The following is a 17,606-nucleotide window of genomic DNA, read 5'->3' as shown; positions in this document are numbered from 1 at the left end:
CTACACATGTAGGACTGTGTAAGGTCTACACATGTAGGACTGTGTAAGGTCTACACATGTAGGACTGTAAGGTCTACACATGTAGGACTGTAAGGTCTACACATGTAGGACTGTAAGGTCTACACATGTAGGACTGTAAGGTCTACACATGTAGGACTGTAAGGTCTACACATGTAGGACTGTAAGGTCTACACATGTAGGACTGTAAGGTCTACACATGTAGGACTGTCTAAGGTCTACACATGTAGGACTGTAAGGTCTACACATGTAGGACTGTCTAAGGTCTACACATGTAGGACTGTCACCATTATAACATTTAAGTTCTACACATGTTCATGCCAGCTGTCTGTCTCTCTGCCTGTCTGTCTCTCCAGGTCAGTCATTTCTCTAAGTATGGACTTCAGGAGTCAGACGAGGAACAGGAAGTCCCGCCCAAAGCAGACCCCAAGAAACTGAAGACGATGACATCACTTCCTCCCTCCAAACTGCAGTTCCTGCAACACCAGCAGGTGGTGCCACAGGTACCTGTCTCACCTACTGTCTGTCCTCCATGCTTCTGTCTCTGTCTGTCTCCCCTGTTTGTCTCACCTTAGTCTCACGTAGCCAGACCACTATTCCACCATCTCTGAATGTTATTCTGTTGTTAAAGTAATACTAGGTAACTTTAAAAAAAGTTACTCACTTTTGTGAGTGGCAAATGTTTCACAACACCCACTCCATGAATTTCACCCCCGAAAGCCTTTTATAAACATATTTTCTATTGAAAGTGGACAGGGGCTTCTTTCCCGCCAAAATGACGTCATCCGGCCGGAAACGGAAACGAAAATGCAGCGGTTTCCTGTCTGTCCAGGAACTACCGCGCTGTTAGCAAGAAGGAATCTCACGCTGTTTTTAAGACATTATAGGATTTGAAGATGGAAAAACAACAGCTAAAGAAAACACAGCTCACAGTAACTAAAGCTCCTCTGGCTCAGAGGAGGTATGATGGATAGTTTTCTATGCATTTTGGGGGTTTTGACCCAAAGAAATGTTTGGTCTGCGCGCCCAGGAAGGAGAGGTGTCCCTTATTTTAATCAATCGTAACCTTGCCATACCTTAGCTTTTGCTGAACTAACGCTGTGTGTGTGTGTGTGTGTGTGTGTGTGTGTGTGTGTGTGTGTGTGTGTGTTCAGGAAGTGTCCAGCGGCGTAGGGGCGGAGCTGGACAGCGACATGGCCGACATCACCGTGGCAACGCAGCCAGAGAGCATGCTGGGAAGTTCAGCGCTCGGCGGGGAGGAGGAGTCAGAGGAGGAGTCAGAGGGCGGGAAAGCTGCCGCTCTCCACAGAGTGTCCGGCTCCATTCCATCAGAAACCCACGAGCAGCTTTCTGCCTCCAGCCAGCTGGCCTTCACCCTGGGACACAACCCTCACACTCTGCAGGTATGGGATCTGAACCCTCTGCAGGTATGGGATCTGAACCCTCTGCAGGTATGGGATCTAAACCCTCTGCAGGTATGGGATCTAAACCCTCTGCAGGTATGGGATCTAAACCCTCTGCAGGTATGGCATCTAAACCCTCTGCAGGTATGGCATCTAAACCCTCTGCAGGTATGGGATCTAAACCCTCTGCAGGTATGGGATCTAAACCCTCACACTCTGCAGGTATGGGATTTAAGCCCTCACACTCTGCAGGTATGGGATTTAAACCAACAACCTTATAGTCTAGTCTGAGATTTAAACCACATTATAGAACAGTGGTCCTCAAAGTTGGGTCTTTAGGGGGTCCCCAGAAAATAATCTATTTTTGGGCGGTGAAACCACCCCTATATGTGAGGTTTGGACATCGACATTCGCTGCACTGTGATTGGCCACCATTGTACCCCCCCCCCACCCATTGCACCCCCCCAACCCTGCGCTGTGATTGGCCATCAGTGTACCCCCCTAACCCTGCACGTGATTGGCCAATCACAGTCTATTCAGGACTGTGATTGGCTAGTGAAACATGACACGTGTGCATAGCCCTATAAATAGGACTATGCACTTGAAAAAAAAACTTTATTTTTTTTTAAGTTAGGGGTGTACAATGGTTGGTCCACAATATTACTTTTCTTTCATCACTTCTTCCATCACTGTGATGACCACTGTGACCACACCGCCCACTTCACACTGGGTGTGATTTTTTTGTATTGTTTAATACTCTTTCAGATCATGTTTAATACACTTTCAGATCATGTTTAACACATTGAATGCCAATCGCGTAGATCTACGCGAACCTATTTAAAGCCGCAGCGTGCCAGTCGCGTAGATCTACGCGAACCGCCGATTCCCATTGTAATCGCCCCAGGTGCACTTTCCGAATTTTTTTGATCCATTTCCATTTCCGGTTTCCGGTCGGAAACAGAATTATTCGGGTTCCGTTTTTTTCGATCGTATCCGCTTCCTGTCTGGGATCCTGTTTAAAACTCGATTTTCTCGGTTGTTGTTTTTCTCCTCGCTGATCACTGTTTAGCGTTGATCCACTGTATCTTCAAGATGGCGGCTCGGATTTGGAAACTGTTTTCGCTGGCCGTTTCTCACGGATCCGCTGTGTGTTTAGAACCAAATGAACGCGCACTTTTAACTTATTTAGCGAGGTCTGTGGCGACATGAAAAAAACAAAAAAACAACAATAAAACGCTGGCACTGGTGAGTACATTATGAGATTAAACTCTGGCATGGAATGTGTTAATACACTTTCAGATCATGTTTAATACACTTTCAGATCATGTTTAATACACTTTCAGATCATGAAGGCGTGTCTGCTGGCTGAGGATGAGGAAGATGACATGGAGACTGGAGTGATGATGAAGAGTCTGGTGGAGTCTTCCTCTTCACCTCGCCTCATCCTGCCTGGAACCGCCAGGAGCAGGACGACAGGTACCTGTCTGTCTGTCTGTCTGTCTGTCTGTCTCTGTCTGACTCTGTGTTTGTCTGTGTCTGTCTGTGTCTGTCTCTAATAACCTCTAATGTCCTATAATGTCCTCATAATGTCCACATAATGTCCTCATAAGTCATAATGTCCTCTACTGTCCTCAGGTCTTCTTCAGACTCGTTTCTCGTTTCTCGCTGACCCCGTGACCTCCCCCTCCCCCCTTCCTCTGCTGAGCCAGCCCTCGCCGCGACCTTTCACCTCCCTGCAGCTGGCCCCGCCCAGTAGGACGGCGGAGCCGCCCGTCAGGACGGTGGGGGTCCGCAGACTAGGGGGTCCTGTTGCCCTCAGCGACAGCATCGCACTGGCAAAGGTACTTTATAAATGTATTTAAAGCTTTACAAACCAACAGTACTATTTAAACCATTTAAAGCTTTATAAACCAACCGTACTATTTAAACCATTTAAAGCTTTATAAACCAACCGTACTATTTAAACCATTTAAAGTTTTTTAAACCAACAGTACTATTTAAACCATTTAAAGCTTTATAAACCAACAGTACTATTTAAACTATTTAAAGCTTTATAAACCAACAGTACTATTTAAACCATTTAAAGCTTTACAAACCAACAGTACTATTTAAACCATTTAAAGCTTTATAAACCAACAGTACTATTTAAACCATTTAAAGCTTTATAAACCAACCGTACTATTTAAACCATTTAAAGCTTTACAAACCAACAGTACTATTTAAACCATTTAAAGCTTTATAAACCAACAGTACTATTTAAACCATTTAAAGCTTTATAAACCAACAGTACCATTTAAACCATTTAAAGCTTTATAAACCAACAGTACTATTTAAACCATTTAAAGCTTTATAAACCAACCGTACTATTTAAACTATTTAAAGCTTTATAAACCAACAGTACTATTTAAACCATTTAAAGCTTTACAAACCAACAGTACTATTTAAACCATTTAAAGCTTTATAAACCAACCGTACTATTTAAACCATTTAAAGCTTTATAAACCAACAGTACTATTTAAACCATTTAAAGCTTTATAAACCAACCGTACTATTTAAACCATTTAAAGCTTTATAAACCAACAGTACTATTTAAACCATTTAAAGCTTTATAAACCAACAGTACTATTTAAACCATTTAAAGCTTTATAAACCAACAGTACTATTTAAACCATTTAAAGCTTTATAAACCAACAGTACTATTTAAACCATTTAAAGCTTTATAAACCAACAGTACTATTTAAACCATTTAAAGCTTTATAAGCCAACCGTACTATTTAAACTATTTAAAGCTTTATAAACCAACAGTACTATTTAAACCATTTAAAGCTTTATAAACCAACCATACTATTTAAACCATTTAAAGCTGTATAAACCAACAGTACTAATTAAACCATTTAAAGCTTTATAAACCAACAGTACTATTTAAACCATTTAAAGCTTTATAAACCAACAGTACTATTTAAACCATTTAAAGCTGTATAAACCAACAGTACTAATTAAACCATTTAAAGCTTTATAAACCAACAGTACTATTTAAACCATTTAAAGCTTTATAAACCAACCGTACTATTTAAACCATTTAAAGCTGTATAAACCAACAGTACTAATTAAACCATTTAAAGCTTTATAAACCAACAGTAATATTTAAACCATTTAAAGCTTTATAAACCAACAGTACTATTTAAACCATTTAAAGCTTTATAAACCAACCGTACTATTTAAACCATTTAAAGCTTTATAAACCAACAGTACTATTTAAACCATTTAAAGCTTTATAAACCAACAGTACTATTTAAACCATTTAAAGCTTTATAAACCAACCGTACTATTTAAACCATTTAAAGCTTTATAAACCAACAGTACTATTTAAACCATTTAAAGCTTTTTAAACCAACAGTACTATTTAAACCATTTAAAGCTTTATAAACCAACAGTACTAATTAAACCATTTAAAGCTGTATAAACCAACCGTACTATTTAAACCATTTAAAGCTTTATAAACCAACAGTACTATTTAAACCATTTAAAGCTTTATAAACCAACCGTACTATTTAAACCATTTCATGTTATTAATAGTATTAATAATTCATATGTAGGGGTCAGGTCTGATGGATGCAGGGCTCTTCATGTTATTAATAGTATTAATATTCATATTTAGGGGTCAGGTCTGATGGACTCAGGTCTCTTCATGTTATTAATATTAATAATTCATATTTAGGGGTCAGGTCTGATGGACTCAGGTCTCTTCATGTTATTAATATTAATATTCATATTTAGGGGTCAGGTCTGATGGACTCAGGGCTCTTCATGTTATTAATATTATTATAATTCATATATAGGGGTCAGGTCTGATGGACTCAGGTCTCTTCATGTTATTAATATTAATATTCATATTTAGGGGTCAGGTCTGATGGACTCAGGTCTCTTCATGTTATTAATATTAATAATTCATATGTAGGGGTCAGGTCTGATGGACTCAGGTCTCTTCATGTTATTAATATTATTATAATTCATATGTAGGGGTCAGGTCTGATGGACTCAGGTCTCTTCATGTTATTAATAGTATTAATATTCATATGTAGGGGTCAGGTCTGATGGACTCAGGTCTCTTCATGGGGAGGTCCTTCAGGGTGGGCTGGGGTCCAGGCTGGGTTCTGACTCACAGTGGAGACCAGCTCAGTGGACCGTCAGCCAGCCGGGATTCAAACCAACAACCCACTGACACTACCTTCAGCCTGCTGTCTACCAGGACTAAGACGTAAGAGTCTGTCTGTCTGTCTGACTGTCTGTCTGCCTGTGTCTCTGTCTTTCTGCCTGTGTCCTGTCTGTCTGTCTGTCTGTCTGTCTGTCTGTGTGTCTCTGTCTGTCTGCCTGTGTCCTGTCTGTCTGTCTGTGTCACTTTCTGTCTGTCTGTCTGTGTGTCTCTGTCTGTCTGCCTGTGTCCTGTCTGTCTGTCTGTGTCACTTTCTGTCTGTCTGTCTGTCTGTCTGTCTGTGTGTCTCTGTCTGTCTGCCTGTGTCCTGTCTGTCTGTCTGTGTCACTTTCTGTCTGTCTGTCTGTCTGTCTGTCTGTCTGTGTGTCTCTGTCTGTCTGCCTGTGTCCTGTCTGTCTGTCTGTCTGTCTGTCTGTCTGTGTGTCTCTGTCTGTCTGCCTGTGTCCTGTCTGTCTGTCTGTGTCACTTTCTGTCTGTCTGTCTGTCTGTCTGTCTGTCTGTGTGTCTGTGTGTCTCTGTCTGTCTGCCTGTGGTCTGTCTGTCTGTCTGTCTGTCTGTCTGTCTGTCTGTCTGTGTGTCTCTGTCTGTCTGCCTGTGTCCTGTCTGTCTGTCTGTCTGTCTGTACATAATGTTATTTAGATGCCAGGACTATGTTTTTCTTACCTTTTATTGATATTATTATATTCTACACAGGGGTTGACACTAAGGTCTCAGAGGGTCATGTTCTACTTGCCCGAAAAGTAAATGGTCCTTTATAAAATGGCAAATTTGTTACCAAATTTAACACCTATTTTTGATTTTTTACTTTCTACTTGCGAATTCTGGGGCTACACGATAAAAAATGTCTATATATTTACGCCAAATATCTAGTAAATAGCTCAAATATAATAATAATAATAAATATGACTATGGGTTCACACTTGTTATTTTATAGGCCAACGGTGCGCTTCTATATTACATTCCACAGACCTGAAGACACTTACTTTCCCATTACTTGACACCGTCCTGAAGTCAAGGGTTTACGTTGGACTTGACTAGCTAAGCTTTGACCGCTCAATAAACAAAGGGAGGTACTGGGCTGGCTCTGTTGTTTTGAACTGATACTGACATAAGGAAGGCTTTACTTGGGACTTGGGAGAGGGGGAGCGACAGATAATTATGTCGTTGCGTATAAGGATAATTCCTTTTAACAGGACGTTCATGAAAGTCCTTGCGGGCTTGTTTCCAATGAGGGCCTGTGAGCAATTAGGGGTTAAGAGTCTTGCTCAGGGACAAATTTCATTTCATCGACACATATGCTGGCGTGGCCTGGAATCGTACCTGGGGCAACCAGGGCCTCTGGCTCCCTAGGCGGGCTCACTAACCACTCAGCTATGGCCGCCCCCGTCCCCACTCAAAATGCACACCTGCCCGGTCGGGCAACCTGATAGCAAACTTCACCTGCCCGACCATTTTATTTACCTGCCCCAGGCAGGCGGCCAGGTGTTGGTGTCAACCCCTGCTAGAGCAGGTGTTAGTGTCAACCCCTGCTAGAGCAGGTGTTAGTGTCAACCCCTGCTAGAGCAGGTGTTAGTGTCAACCCCTGCTATAGCAGGTGTTAGTGTCAATCCCTGCTAGAGCAGGGGTTGACACTAACACCTGCTATAGCAGGTGTTAGTGTCAACCTCTGCTAGAGCAGGTGTTAGTGTCAACCTCTGCTAGAGCAGGTGTTAGTGTCAACCCCTGCTAGAGCAGGTGTTAGTGTCAACCCCTGCTATAGCAGGTGTTAGTGTCAATCCCTGCTAGAGCAGGGGTTGACACTAACACCTGCTATAGCAGGTGTTAGTGTCAACCTCTGCTAGAGCAGGTGTTAGTGTCAACCCCTGCTAGAGCAGGTGTTAGTGTCAACCCCTGCTAGAGCAGGTGTTCGTGTCAACCCCTGCTATAGCAGGTGTTGGTGTCAATCCCTGCTAGAGCAGGTGTTAGTGTCAACCTCTGCTATAGCAGGTGTTAGTGTCAACCCCTGCTATAGCAGGGGTTGACACTAACACCTGCTATAGCAGGTGTTAGTGTCAACCTCTGCTATAGCAGGTGTTAGTGTCAACCCCTGCTATAGCAGGTGTTAGTGTCAACCCCTGCTATAGCAGGTGTTAGTGTCAACCCCTGCTATAGCAGGTGTTAGTGTCAACCCCTGCTATAGCAGGTGTTGACACTAACACCTGCTATAGCAGGTGTTAGTGTCAACCTCTGCTATAGCAGGTGTTAGTGTCAACCCCTGCTATAGCAGGTGTTAGTGTCAACCCCTGCTATAGCAGGTGTTAGTGTCAACCTCTGCTATAGCAGGTGTTAGTGTCAACCCCTGCTATAGCAGGTGTTAGTGTCAACCCCTGCTAGAGCAGGGGTTGACACTAACACCTGCTATAGCAGGTGTTAGTGTCAACCTCTGCTATAGCAGGTGTTAGTGTCAACCCCTGCTAGAGCAGGTGTTAGTGTCAACCCCTGCTAGAGCAGGTGTTGGTGTCAACTCCTGCTATAGCAGGTGTTAGTGTCAACCCCTGCTATAGCAGGTGTTAGTGTCAACCCCTGCTATAGCAGGTGTTAGTGTCAACTCCTGCTATAGCAGGTGTTAGTGTCAACCCCTGCTATAGCAGGTGTTAGTGTCAACTCCTGCTATAGCAGGTGTTAGTGTCAACCCCTGCTATAGCAGGTGTTAGTGTCAACCCCTGCTATAGCAGGTGTTAGTGTCAACCCCTGCTAGAGCAGGTGTTAGTGTCAACCCCTGCTATAGCAGGTGTTAGTGTCAACCCCTGCTAGAGCAGGTGTTAGTGTCAATCCCTGCTAGAGCAGGTGTTAGTGTTCATTAAAATAAGAGTTTGAAAGAAAAAACTATTTAAAGAAAATACCCTTAACCGAAAAAAAAAAGATTAAATTGATTAGTTATCGATTAACCATTACTCTATTGTAATTGTGTGTGTGTGTGTGTGTGTGTGTGTGTGTGTGTGTGTGTGTGTGTGTCAGGCTGTCAGACAGTGTGTATAAGGTGTGTGTGGAGCGGGTGGAGGGTTTGCTGAGAAGCGATGAGGAGGTGGATGAAGAGCGCCCCCTACAGATCAGCCTGTGTCACAGCGAGGTGGAGTTCCCAGACGGAGCGTCCTGCCCACTGGTGCGTCCTCGCCAGGGGGTGGAGCTTCTGCACGACTACACCCAGTGGATCAGCTCTCTGAGCCTCACACACAGCCACGGTACACACACACACACACACACACACACACACACACACACACACACACACACACACACACACACACACACACACACACACAGCCACGGTGTACACACACACACACAGCCACGGTACACACACACACACACAGCCACGGTGTACACACACACACACAGCCACGGTACACACACACACACACAGCCACGGTGTACACACACACACACACAGCCACGGTACACACACACACACACAGCCACGGTGTACACACACACACACACAGCCACGGTACACACACACACACACACACACACACAGCCACGGTGTACACACACACACACACACACACAGCCACGGTACACACACACACACACACACACAGCCACGGTACACACACACGCACGCACAGCCACGGTACACACACGCACACAGCCACGGTGTACACACACACACACACAGGCACGGTGTACACACACACACACACACACAGCCACGGTACACACACGCACGCACGCACGCACGCACGCACGCACAGCCACGGTACACACACGCACACACACACAGCCACGGTGTACACACACAGCCACGGTACACACACACGCATGCGGTTACATGTCGACTTTCCGACGGTTACTAACCCTAACCCTAACCCTAACCGCACGCGGAAGCCACGTAGTTGGAGTGAAACTCTGTAAAATAAAAGTCTGTGTGTCTCTCTCTCTCTCTCTGTCTCTATGTCTCTCTCTCTCTATCAGTGCTGTCCACGTGGTGTGACGTGTGGACCCTGGTGGAAGCCCTTTGGGGCCGCCTGAGGCCCTCGGACCAGCAGTTGGACCCCGCTCCTCTCAGCCAATACCAGGAGCAGCTGGCCAGGAGGCGGAGCTTCTCTACCTGGCTGGCCAATGGCGCGCAGCGCAGGGTGGAGGAGGAGGAGGAGAAGAGCACGAGGGGCGGAGTCGAGATGATCTTCAGCCTCTTGACAGCCAATAAGATCAGTGAGGCGTGTCGCCTCGCTCAGAGCATAGGTAATGAATATACTCATTAATATTAATTAATACACATCACAGCCAATAGGATCAGAGAGGCCTGTGGTAAGGATCTGGCATTGGTGGAATGAATAACACAGCTAAACGTGTTGGTAACGCCCCCAAAACATTTGGGGGCATTTGGATTTTGCCAAAATCCCCCAATATGCTTCTGTTGGTAATGGCTGTTGTTTTGTTTTTGAGTGACATAAAACACAATAGGTATTATTGAAGGGGATATAATTGACCTAAGTTACGTTTCCAAACGTTTTATGACCAGTTTATTATAATTCTATATTAATAATGTATTGTCCTCTCAGACCATGGGGTTAGACATATTAATATTGTATTGTCCTCTCAGACCATGGGGTTAGACATATTAATATTGTATTGTCCTCTCAGGCCATGGGGTTAGACATATTAATATTGTATTGTCCTCTCAGGCCATGGGGTTAGACATATTAATATTGTATTGTCCTCTCAGACCATGGGGTTAGACATATTAATATTGTATTGTCCTCTCAGACCATGGGGTTAGACATATTAATATTGTATTGTCCTCTCAGACCATGGGGTTAGACATATTAATATTGTATTGTCCTCTCAGACCATGGGGTTAGACATATTAATATTGTATTGTCCTCTCAGACCATGGGGTTAGACATATTAATATTGTATTGTCCTCTCAGGCCATGGGGTTAGACATATTAAAGGAGAATACCGGACAAATTAAGTGTTTTTGATGTCTCGTTACTCACCTACCGACGTGAAAAGTGGCGTTCTTTTTTTCCATAGATTCCCCTGTCGTCATTTTTTAAACCCCCACCGTTAATGGCGAACGATTTAACACTGGATGCTTGTTTCTTTCCAGAACCTGGCAACTCGTGTTGCCAGGTTCTGGAAACAAGCAACCAGTGTTAAGTCGTTCGCCATTAACGGTGGCCTCGCAGGAAGTTTCAGCGCATGTTTGACTATCATGAGACTCCACAATGACTAGCAGTAGAGAAAAAAACAACTTTGCATCGGTTATAATAGACGAATCTCCCTAACCCACGCGCTCCCATTATGACAACGGAGGGGGTTTAAAAAATGACGACAGGGGAATCTATGGAAAAAAAGAACGCCACTTTTCACATCGGTAGGTGAGTAACGAGACATCAAAGACAACACTTAATTTGTCCGGTATTCTCCTTTAATATTAATATTGTATTGTCCTCTCAGGCCATGGGGTTAGACATATTAATATTAATATTGTATTGTCCTCTCAGACCATGGGGTTAGACATATTAATATTAATATTGTATTGTCCTCTCAGGCCATGGGGTTAAACATATTAATATTAATATTGTATTGTCCTCTCAGACCATGGGGTTAGACATATTAATATTAATAATGTATTGTCCTCTCAGACCATGGGGTTAGACATATTAATATTGTATTGTCCTCTCAGACCATGGGGTTAGACATATTAATAATGTATTGTCCTCTCAGACCATGGGGTTAGACATATTAATAATGTATTGTCCTCTCAGACCATGGGGTTAGACATATTAATAATGTATTGTCCTCTCAGACCATGGGGTTAGACATATTAATATTGTATTGTCCTCTCAGACCATGGGGTTAGACATATTAATAATGTATTGTCCTCTCAGACCATGGGGTTAGACATATTAATATTGTATTGTCCTCTCAGACCATGGGGTTAGACATATTAATATTGTATTGTCCTCTCAGACCATGGGGTTAGACATATTAATATTGTATTGTCCTCTCAGACCATGGGGTTAGACATATTAATATTGTATTGTCCTCTCAGGCCATGGGGTTAGACATTAATATTAATAATGTATTGTGTCCATACAGGAGACCATCGTCTCTCCTTACTGCTCTCTCAGGCTATGGGAGGACAGACCAGCAGAGAACTGTTGACTCTACAGCTCGCTGACTGGAGCAGGATGCAGGCAGACAGCTTCCTGTCTGACCAACGACTCAGGATCTTCACCCTATTGGCTGGGAAAGCTGTACGTACCTGTCTGTCTGTCTGTCTGTCTGTCTGTCTGTCTGTCTGTCTGTCTGTCTGTCTGTCTGTCTGTCTGTGTCTGTATGTCTCTCTCTCTTTTTGTCTGTCTGTCTGTCTGTCTGTGTCTTATTATTATATTTACGTCATTCTGTTTGTTTTCATTTGTGTTTGATTAGGGATTGTAATATTGTAATCATTTTAAATTCTTACCTTGTGTCCCTTATGTTTACTAAATATATATCTTCCATATTCCGTCCCCCTTTGAGAACACTGAGAAAGCACGAGGCTGACTGTTAGTTGACATTCTAACTGTTATGCCATACTCATTTGCATATTTAAATGATTCCCCTGGTAACGCTATGAACTGTGGGTAATTCCCCTTATGATGCTGACTTACAGAAAGGATGAATAAAGAGCTCTGAGTCCTCACAGACAGACAGACAGACAGCCCTCACATAGGACAGACAGACAGACAGACAGACACTCACTGACTGAACTATTTCACATAGGACAGACAGACAGCCCTCACATAGGACAGACAGACAGACAGCCCTCACATAGGACAGACAGACAGACAGCCCTCACATAGGACAGACAGACAGACAGCCCTCACATAGGACAGACAGACAGACAGCCCTCACATAGGACAGACAGACAGACAGCCCTCACATACTTCATGTGAATGCTCGCCTAAGTCAGTGAGGGAGCGGATTGTAATTGTCTGTCTGTCTGTCTAGGTGTGTCAGACTACAGAACACTCAGTGGCCCTCATGTATCAGTGTGTCTAGGTGTGTGAAAATAGCAGATCTATTCGCGATGCGACGCATTGTGAGCTTGTAGATCTGCTATTTTCACAATGCCAATGCAGCCAGATCTGCAATCGTATCTGAATGACTGTTGAAGCAGTTTGTTTAAATGAGTGAATGATTAAGCACTTTAACATTGCAAATAGGCTGTTAGGTTTTAATTGCTATGAGGGCCATTGTGTGCGTGTGCAGTGATATTAGTGTGTGTGTGTCTGTAGGTGTGGCAGTCTACAGAACACAGTGTGTGTGTGCAGTGATATTAATGTGTGTGTGTGTGTGTGTGTGTGTCTCTAGGTGTGGCAGTCTACAGAACACAGTGTGTGTGTGCAGTGATATTAATGTGTGTGTGTGTGTGTGTCTCTAGGTGTGGCAGTCTACAGAACACACAGTGTGTGTGTGCAGTGATATTAATGTGTGTGTGTGTGTGTGTCTCTAGGTGTGGCAGTCTACAGAACACAGTGTGTGTGTGTGCAGTGATATTAATGTGTGTGTGTGTGTGTGTGTGTGTGTGTGTCTCTAGGTGTGGCAGTCTACAGAACACAGTGTGTGTGTGTGCAGTGATATTAATGTGTGTGTGTGTGTGTGTGTGTGTGTGTGTGTCTCTAGGTGTGGCAGTCTACAGAACACAGTGTGTGTGTGTGCAGTGATATTAATGTGTGTGTGTGTGTGTGTGTGTGTGTCTCTAGGTGTGGCAGTCTACAGAACACAGTGTGTGTGTGTGCAGTGATATTAATGTGTGTGTGTGTGTGTCTAGGTGTGGCAGTCTACAGAACACACAGTGTGTGTGTGCAGTGATATTAATGTGTGTGTGTGTGTGTCTCTAGGTGTGGCAGTCTACAGAACACACAGTGTGTGTGTGCAGTGATATTAATGTGTGTGTGTGTGTGTGTGTGTGTGTGTCTCTAGGTGTGGCAGTCTACAGAACACACAGTGTGTGTGTGCAGTGATATTAATGTGTGTGTGTGTGTCTCTCTAGGTGTGGCAGTCTACAGAACACACAGTGTGTGTGTGCAGTGATATTAATGTGTGTGTGTGTGTGTCTCTAGGTGTGGCAGTCTACAGAACACACAGTGTGTGTGTACAGTGATATTAATGTGTGTGTGTGTGTGTCTCTAGGTGTGGCAGTCTACAGAACACAGTGTGTGTGTGCAGTGATATTAATGTGTGTGTGTGTGTGTGTCTCTAGGTGTGGCAGTCTACAGAACACACAGTGTGTGTGTGCAGTGAGCTGGATTGGAGGAGGAGTCTAGCGGTTCATCTGTGGTTCATGTTGCCTCCTACTGCCTCAGTGTCTGACGCCCTGACCAGCTACCAGACTGCCTTTATGGTAATATAATATATATACACATATTAATATAATATAATATATATACACATATTAATATAATATAATATATATACACATATTAATATAATATACATATTAACTCTCTCAGTGCCACGCCCCGAGATATCCAGAGTTTTTCCCGAGTACCCTCCCTGCCAGCACGAGAAATCCTGAGTTTTTACTTTTGACTGTAGTCGCGCTATTCTGTTTATTTTTCATGATCACTTTCGCTTCCTGACTCCTTCAGACTCATTGGGTTCCGGTTTCATGACGCAGATTCCGTTTCCGGTTCTCATTTTTTTCCCGCGGTCATTTTCGGCCAGAATAGGGAAAGTCACGGTTTTTCACACGGTATAAAAAACGAACGGAGAGGTCCACGTCTACTCTCTTTGGTCTGGGTGACGATCAGTCATCGTAGTCGTGTATCGCATCGTAATTTAGCCCGATCAACGATTGTCGAAAATGTCAACATCCGGTTAGGACCGGATATGACGTGAGCCTGTTTGGGAGGGGGCGAGTGAGCCAGCGAGGTCATCAATGTGTCGATTTGTTGCTCTCTACTGGTAGAACTGTATTATGGGTTTAAAAACCCAATCAGATCATTTATTTGAATGAAAAATTACAAAATTAAAAAATAAAAAAGAACGCAAATTGCTGGCACTGGGGGAGTACTTTATGAAAATACTCTTGGCACTGAAAGAGTTATTTAATATAAACTGCTCACAAAATGTAAGGAAACTTGAATGTGGGCCATTATATCTCCCCTTTACTAATACCAATTAGTAAAGTGTTATATATCATTTTTATCTGTGATTAGTCACCTTTACAACGAGGTACAGCTTGTAAGCATGGGGCATTCATGGAATGAGCAACACAGGCAAACGTGTGGGTAGCGCCCAGCAAAAATGTGCCAAAATGGCCTGTTAGACTTTTCTGGTGGAATTCACTCGTTCTGTCACTGTTCAGTTGGTATTCACCTTTGTTGCTTAGTTGGAGCATTTCAGATTGCACTCTCCCACAGTACTAAGGACAAAATAAGGATAAGAAAAAGAAACATGTTGGTCATACACTTCACTAATGTTACACTCAGTTTCCGGGTCCTCAGTAGCGTGTGGATCCATATGCAGCCACAACAGCTTGGCACCTCCTCCTCATGCTGGTCACCAACCTGGCCACTTTCTGCTGGCATGGCATCCCATTCCTCAATGAGGTCAGCCAATGTGGTTCTGTTGGTCACTCTAAGACGTAAAGCACGCCCAAGTTGATCTCACAAATGTTCAGTTGGGTCGAGGTCTGGACTCACGGCAGGCCATTCCATCCTCTCCACTCCCACATTCTGGAGGTACTCTCCGCCATCCCACAGCAGAAAGTGGCCAGGTTGGTGACCAGAATGAGGAGGAGGAGGAAGGTTTCAATACGGTTTTGGCACTCCGTGTAACTTTTTGCACCTTTTGCAAAACTGTTTATATACGGTTTTGGCACCCCATGTGTTAATATATGTTAAACCTTTCTCTCCACCAATCAGGGGACAGGTGAGGTGGGCAGGTACACCTGTGCACCCCTCCCCCTCTACCAGGAAGAATCAGACGATGACAAACGACCTCTGTACGACCTCTGCTTCCACCTGCTCAAACTCTACAGTGACAGGTAACTTTATTTAAACTCTACAGTGACACAGGTAACTTTATTTAAACTCTACAGTGACAGGTAACTTTATTTAAACTCTACAGTGACAGGTAACTTTATTTAAACTCTACAGTGACAGGTAACTTTATTTAAACTCTACAGTGACAGGTAACTTTATTTAAACTGTACAGTGACAGGTAACTTTATTTAAACTGTACAGTGACAGGTAACTTTATTTAAACTCTACAGTGTTAACATGGTCTATAGCTGCCCTTGCCAGCGATTTTGAGCGTTTTTACTATCTTTGAAAAATCATAGAATATTATTTTTCACATCGATCAACCCGCCTAAGTCTTAGATCTACTGGATCTCTTCTCCACTAGTCTTAGTTCTACTGGATCTCTTCTCCACTAGTCTTAGTTCCACTGGATCTCTTCTCCTCTAGTCTTAGTTCTACTGGATCTCTTCTCCACTAGTCTTAGTTCTACTGGATCTCTTCTCCACTAGTCTTAGTTCTAATGGATCTCTTCTCCACTAGTCTTAGATCTACTGGATCTCTTCTCCTCTAGTCTTAGTTCTACTGGATCTCTTCTCCACTAGTCTTAGTTCTACTGGATCTCTTCTCCACTAGTCTTAGTTCTACTGGATCTCTTCTCCTCTAGTCTTAGTTCTACTGGATCTCTTCTCCTCTAGTCTTAGTTCTACTGGATCTCTTCTCCACTAGTCTTAGTTCTACTGGATCTCTTCTCCACTAGTCTTAGTTCTACTGGATCTCTTCTCCACTAGTCTTAGTTCTACTGGATCTCTTCTCCACTAGTCTTAGTTCTACTGGATCTCTTCTCCTCTAGTCTTAGTTCTACTGGATCTCTTCTCCACTAGTCTTAGTTCTACTGGATCTCTTCTCCTCTAGTCTTAGTTCTACTGGATCTCTTCTCCTCTAGTCTTAGTTCTACTGGATCTCTTCTCCTCTAGTCTTAGTTCTACTGGATCTCTTCTCCACTAGTCTTAGTTCTACTGGATCTCTTCTCCACTAGTCCTAGCTCTACTGGATCTCTTCTCCACTAGTCTTAGTTCTACTGGATCTCTTCTCCTCTAGTCTTAGTTCTACTGGATCTCTTCTCCACTAGTCTTAGTTCTACTGGATCTCTTCTCCACTAGTCTTAGTTCTACTAGATCTCATCTCCGCTAGTCTTAGTTCTACTGGATCTCATCTCCGCTAGTCTTAGTTCTACTGGATCTCATCTCCGCTAGTCTTAGTTCTACTGGATCTCTTCTCCACTAGTCTTAGTTCTACTGGATCTCATCTCCTCTAGTCTTAGTTCTACTGGATCTCTTCTCCACTAGTCTTAGTTCTACTGGATCTCTTCTCCACTAGTCTTAGTTCTACTGGATCTCTTCTCCTCTAGTCTTAGTTCTACTGGATCTCTTCTCCTCTAGTCTTAGTTCTACTGGATCTCTTCTCCACTAGTCTTAGTTCTACTGGATCTCTTCTCCACTAGTCTTAGTTCTACTGGATCTCTTCTCCACTAGTCTTAGTTCTACTGGATCTCTTCTCCACTAGTCTTAGTTCTACTGGATCTCTTCTCCACTAGTCTTAGTTCTACTGGATCTCTTCTCCTCTAGTCTTAGTTCTACTGGATCTCTTCTCCACTAGTCTTAGTTCTACTGGATCTCTTCTCCTCTAGTCTTAGTTCTACTGGATCTCTTCTCCTCTAGTCTTAGTTCTACTGGATCTCTTCTCCACTAGTCTTAGTTCTACTGGATCTCTTCTCCACTAGTCCTAGCTCTACTGGATCTCTTCTCCACTAGTCTTAGTTCTACTGGATCTCTTCTCCTCTAGTCTTAGTTCTACTGGATCTCTTCTCCACTAGTCTTAGTTCTACTGGATCTCTTCTCCACTAGTCTTAGTTCTACTAGATCTCATCTCCGCTAGTCTTAGTTCTACTGGATCTCATCTCCGCTAGTC

The 17,606-nt window shown here is 43.4% G+C and overlaps 1 protein-coding gene across 2 annotated transcripts in view; it reads left to right on the top strand.

The window, feature by feature from the left end:
• Window positions 1-17,606, top strand: part of nup98 (nucleoporin 98 and 96 precursor) — an 84,069-nt gene that overhangs the window by 55,342 nt on the left and 11,121 nt on the right. For both annotated transcript variants that reach the window (XM_080434610.1, XM_080434609.1), the window contains 10 exons: window positions 375-521; window positions 1,173-1,421; window positions 2,765-2,897; window positions 3,057-3,262; window positions 5,504-5,679; window positions 8,632-8,855; window positions 9,589-9,858; window positions 11,725-11,882; window positions 13,874-14,014; window positions 15,540-15,661. In XM_080434610.1, coding sequence (XP_080290736.1) covers window positions 375-521; window positions 1,173-1,421; window positions 2,765-2,897; window positions 3,057-3,262; window positions 5,504-5,679; window positions 8,632-8,855; window positions 9,589-9,858; window positions 11,725-11,882; window positions 13,874-14,014; window positions 15,540-15,661 — 1,826 coding nt within the window. The remainder of the gene's footprint in view (window positions 1-374; window positions 522-1,172; window positions 1,422-2,764; window positions 2,898-3,056; window positions 3,263-5,503; window positions 5,680-8,631; window positions 8,856-9,588; window positions 9,859-11,724; window positions 11,883-13,873; window positions 14,015-15,539; window positions 15,662-17,606) is intronic.

Source organism: Gymnoscopelus braueri (genome assembly GCF_963280865.1).
Source record: "Gymnoscopelus braueri genome assembly, chromosome: 8".
Taxonomy (NCBI): domain Eukaryota; kingdom Metazoa; phylum Chordata; class Actinopteri; order Myctophiformes; family Myctophidae; genus Gymnoscopelus; species Gymnoscopelus braueri.
This window is presented reverse-complemented; position numbering and strand designations above follow the sequence as displayed.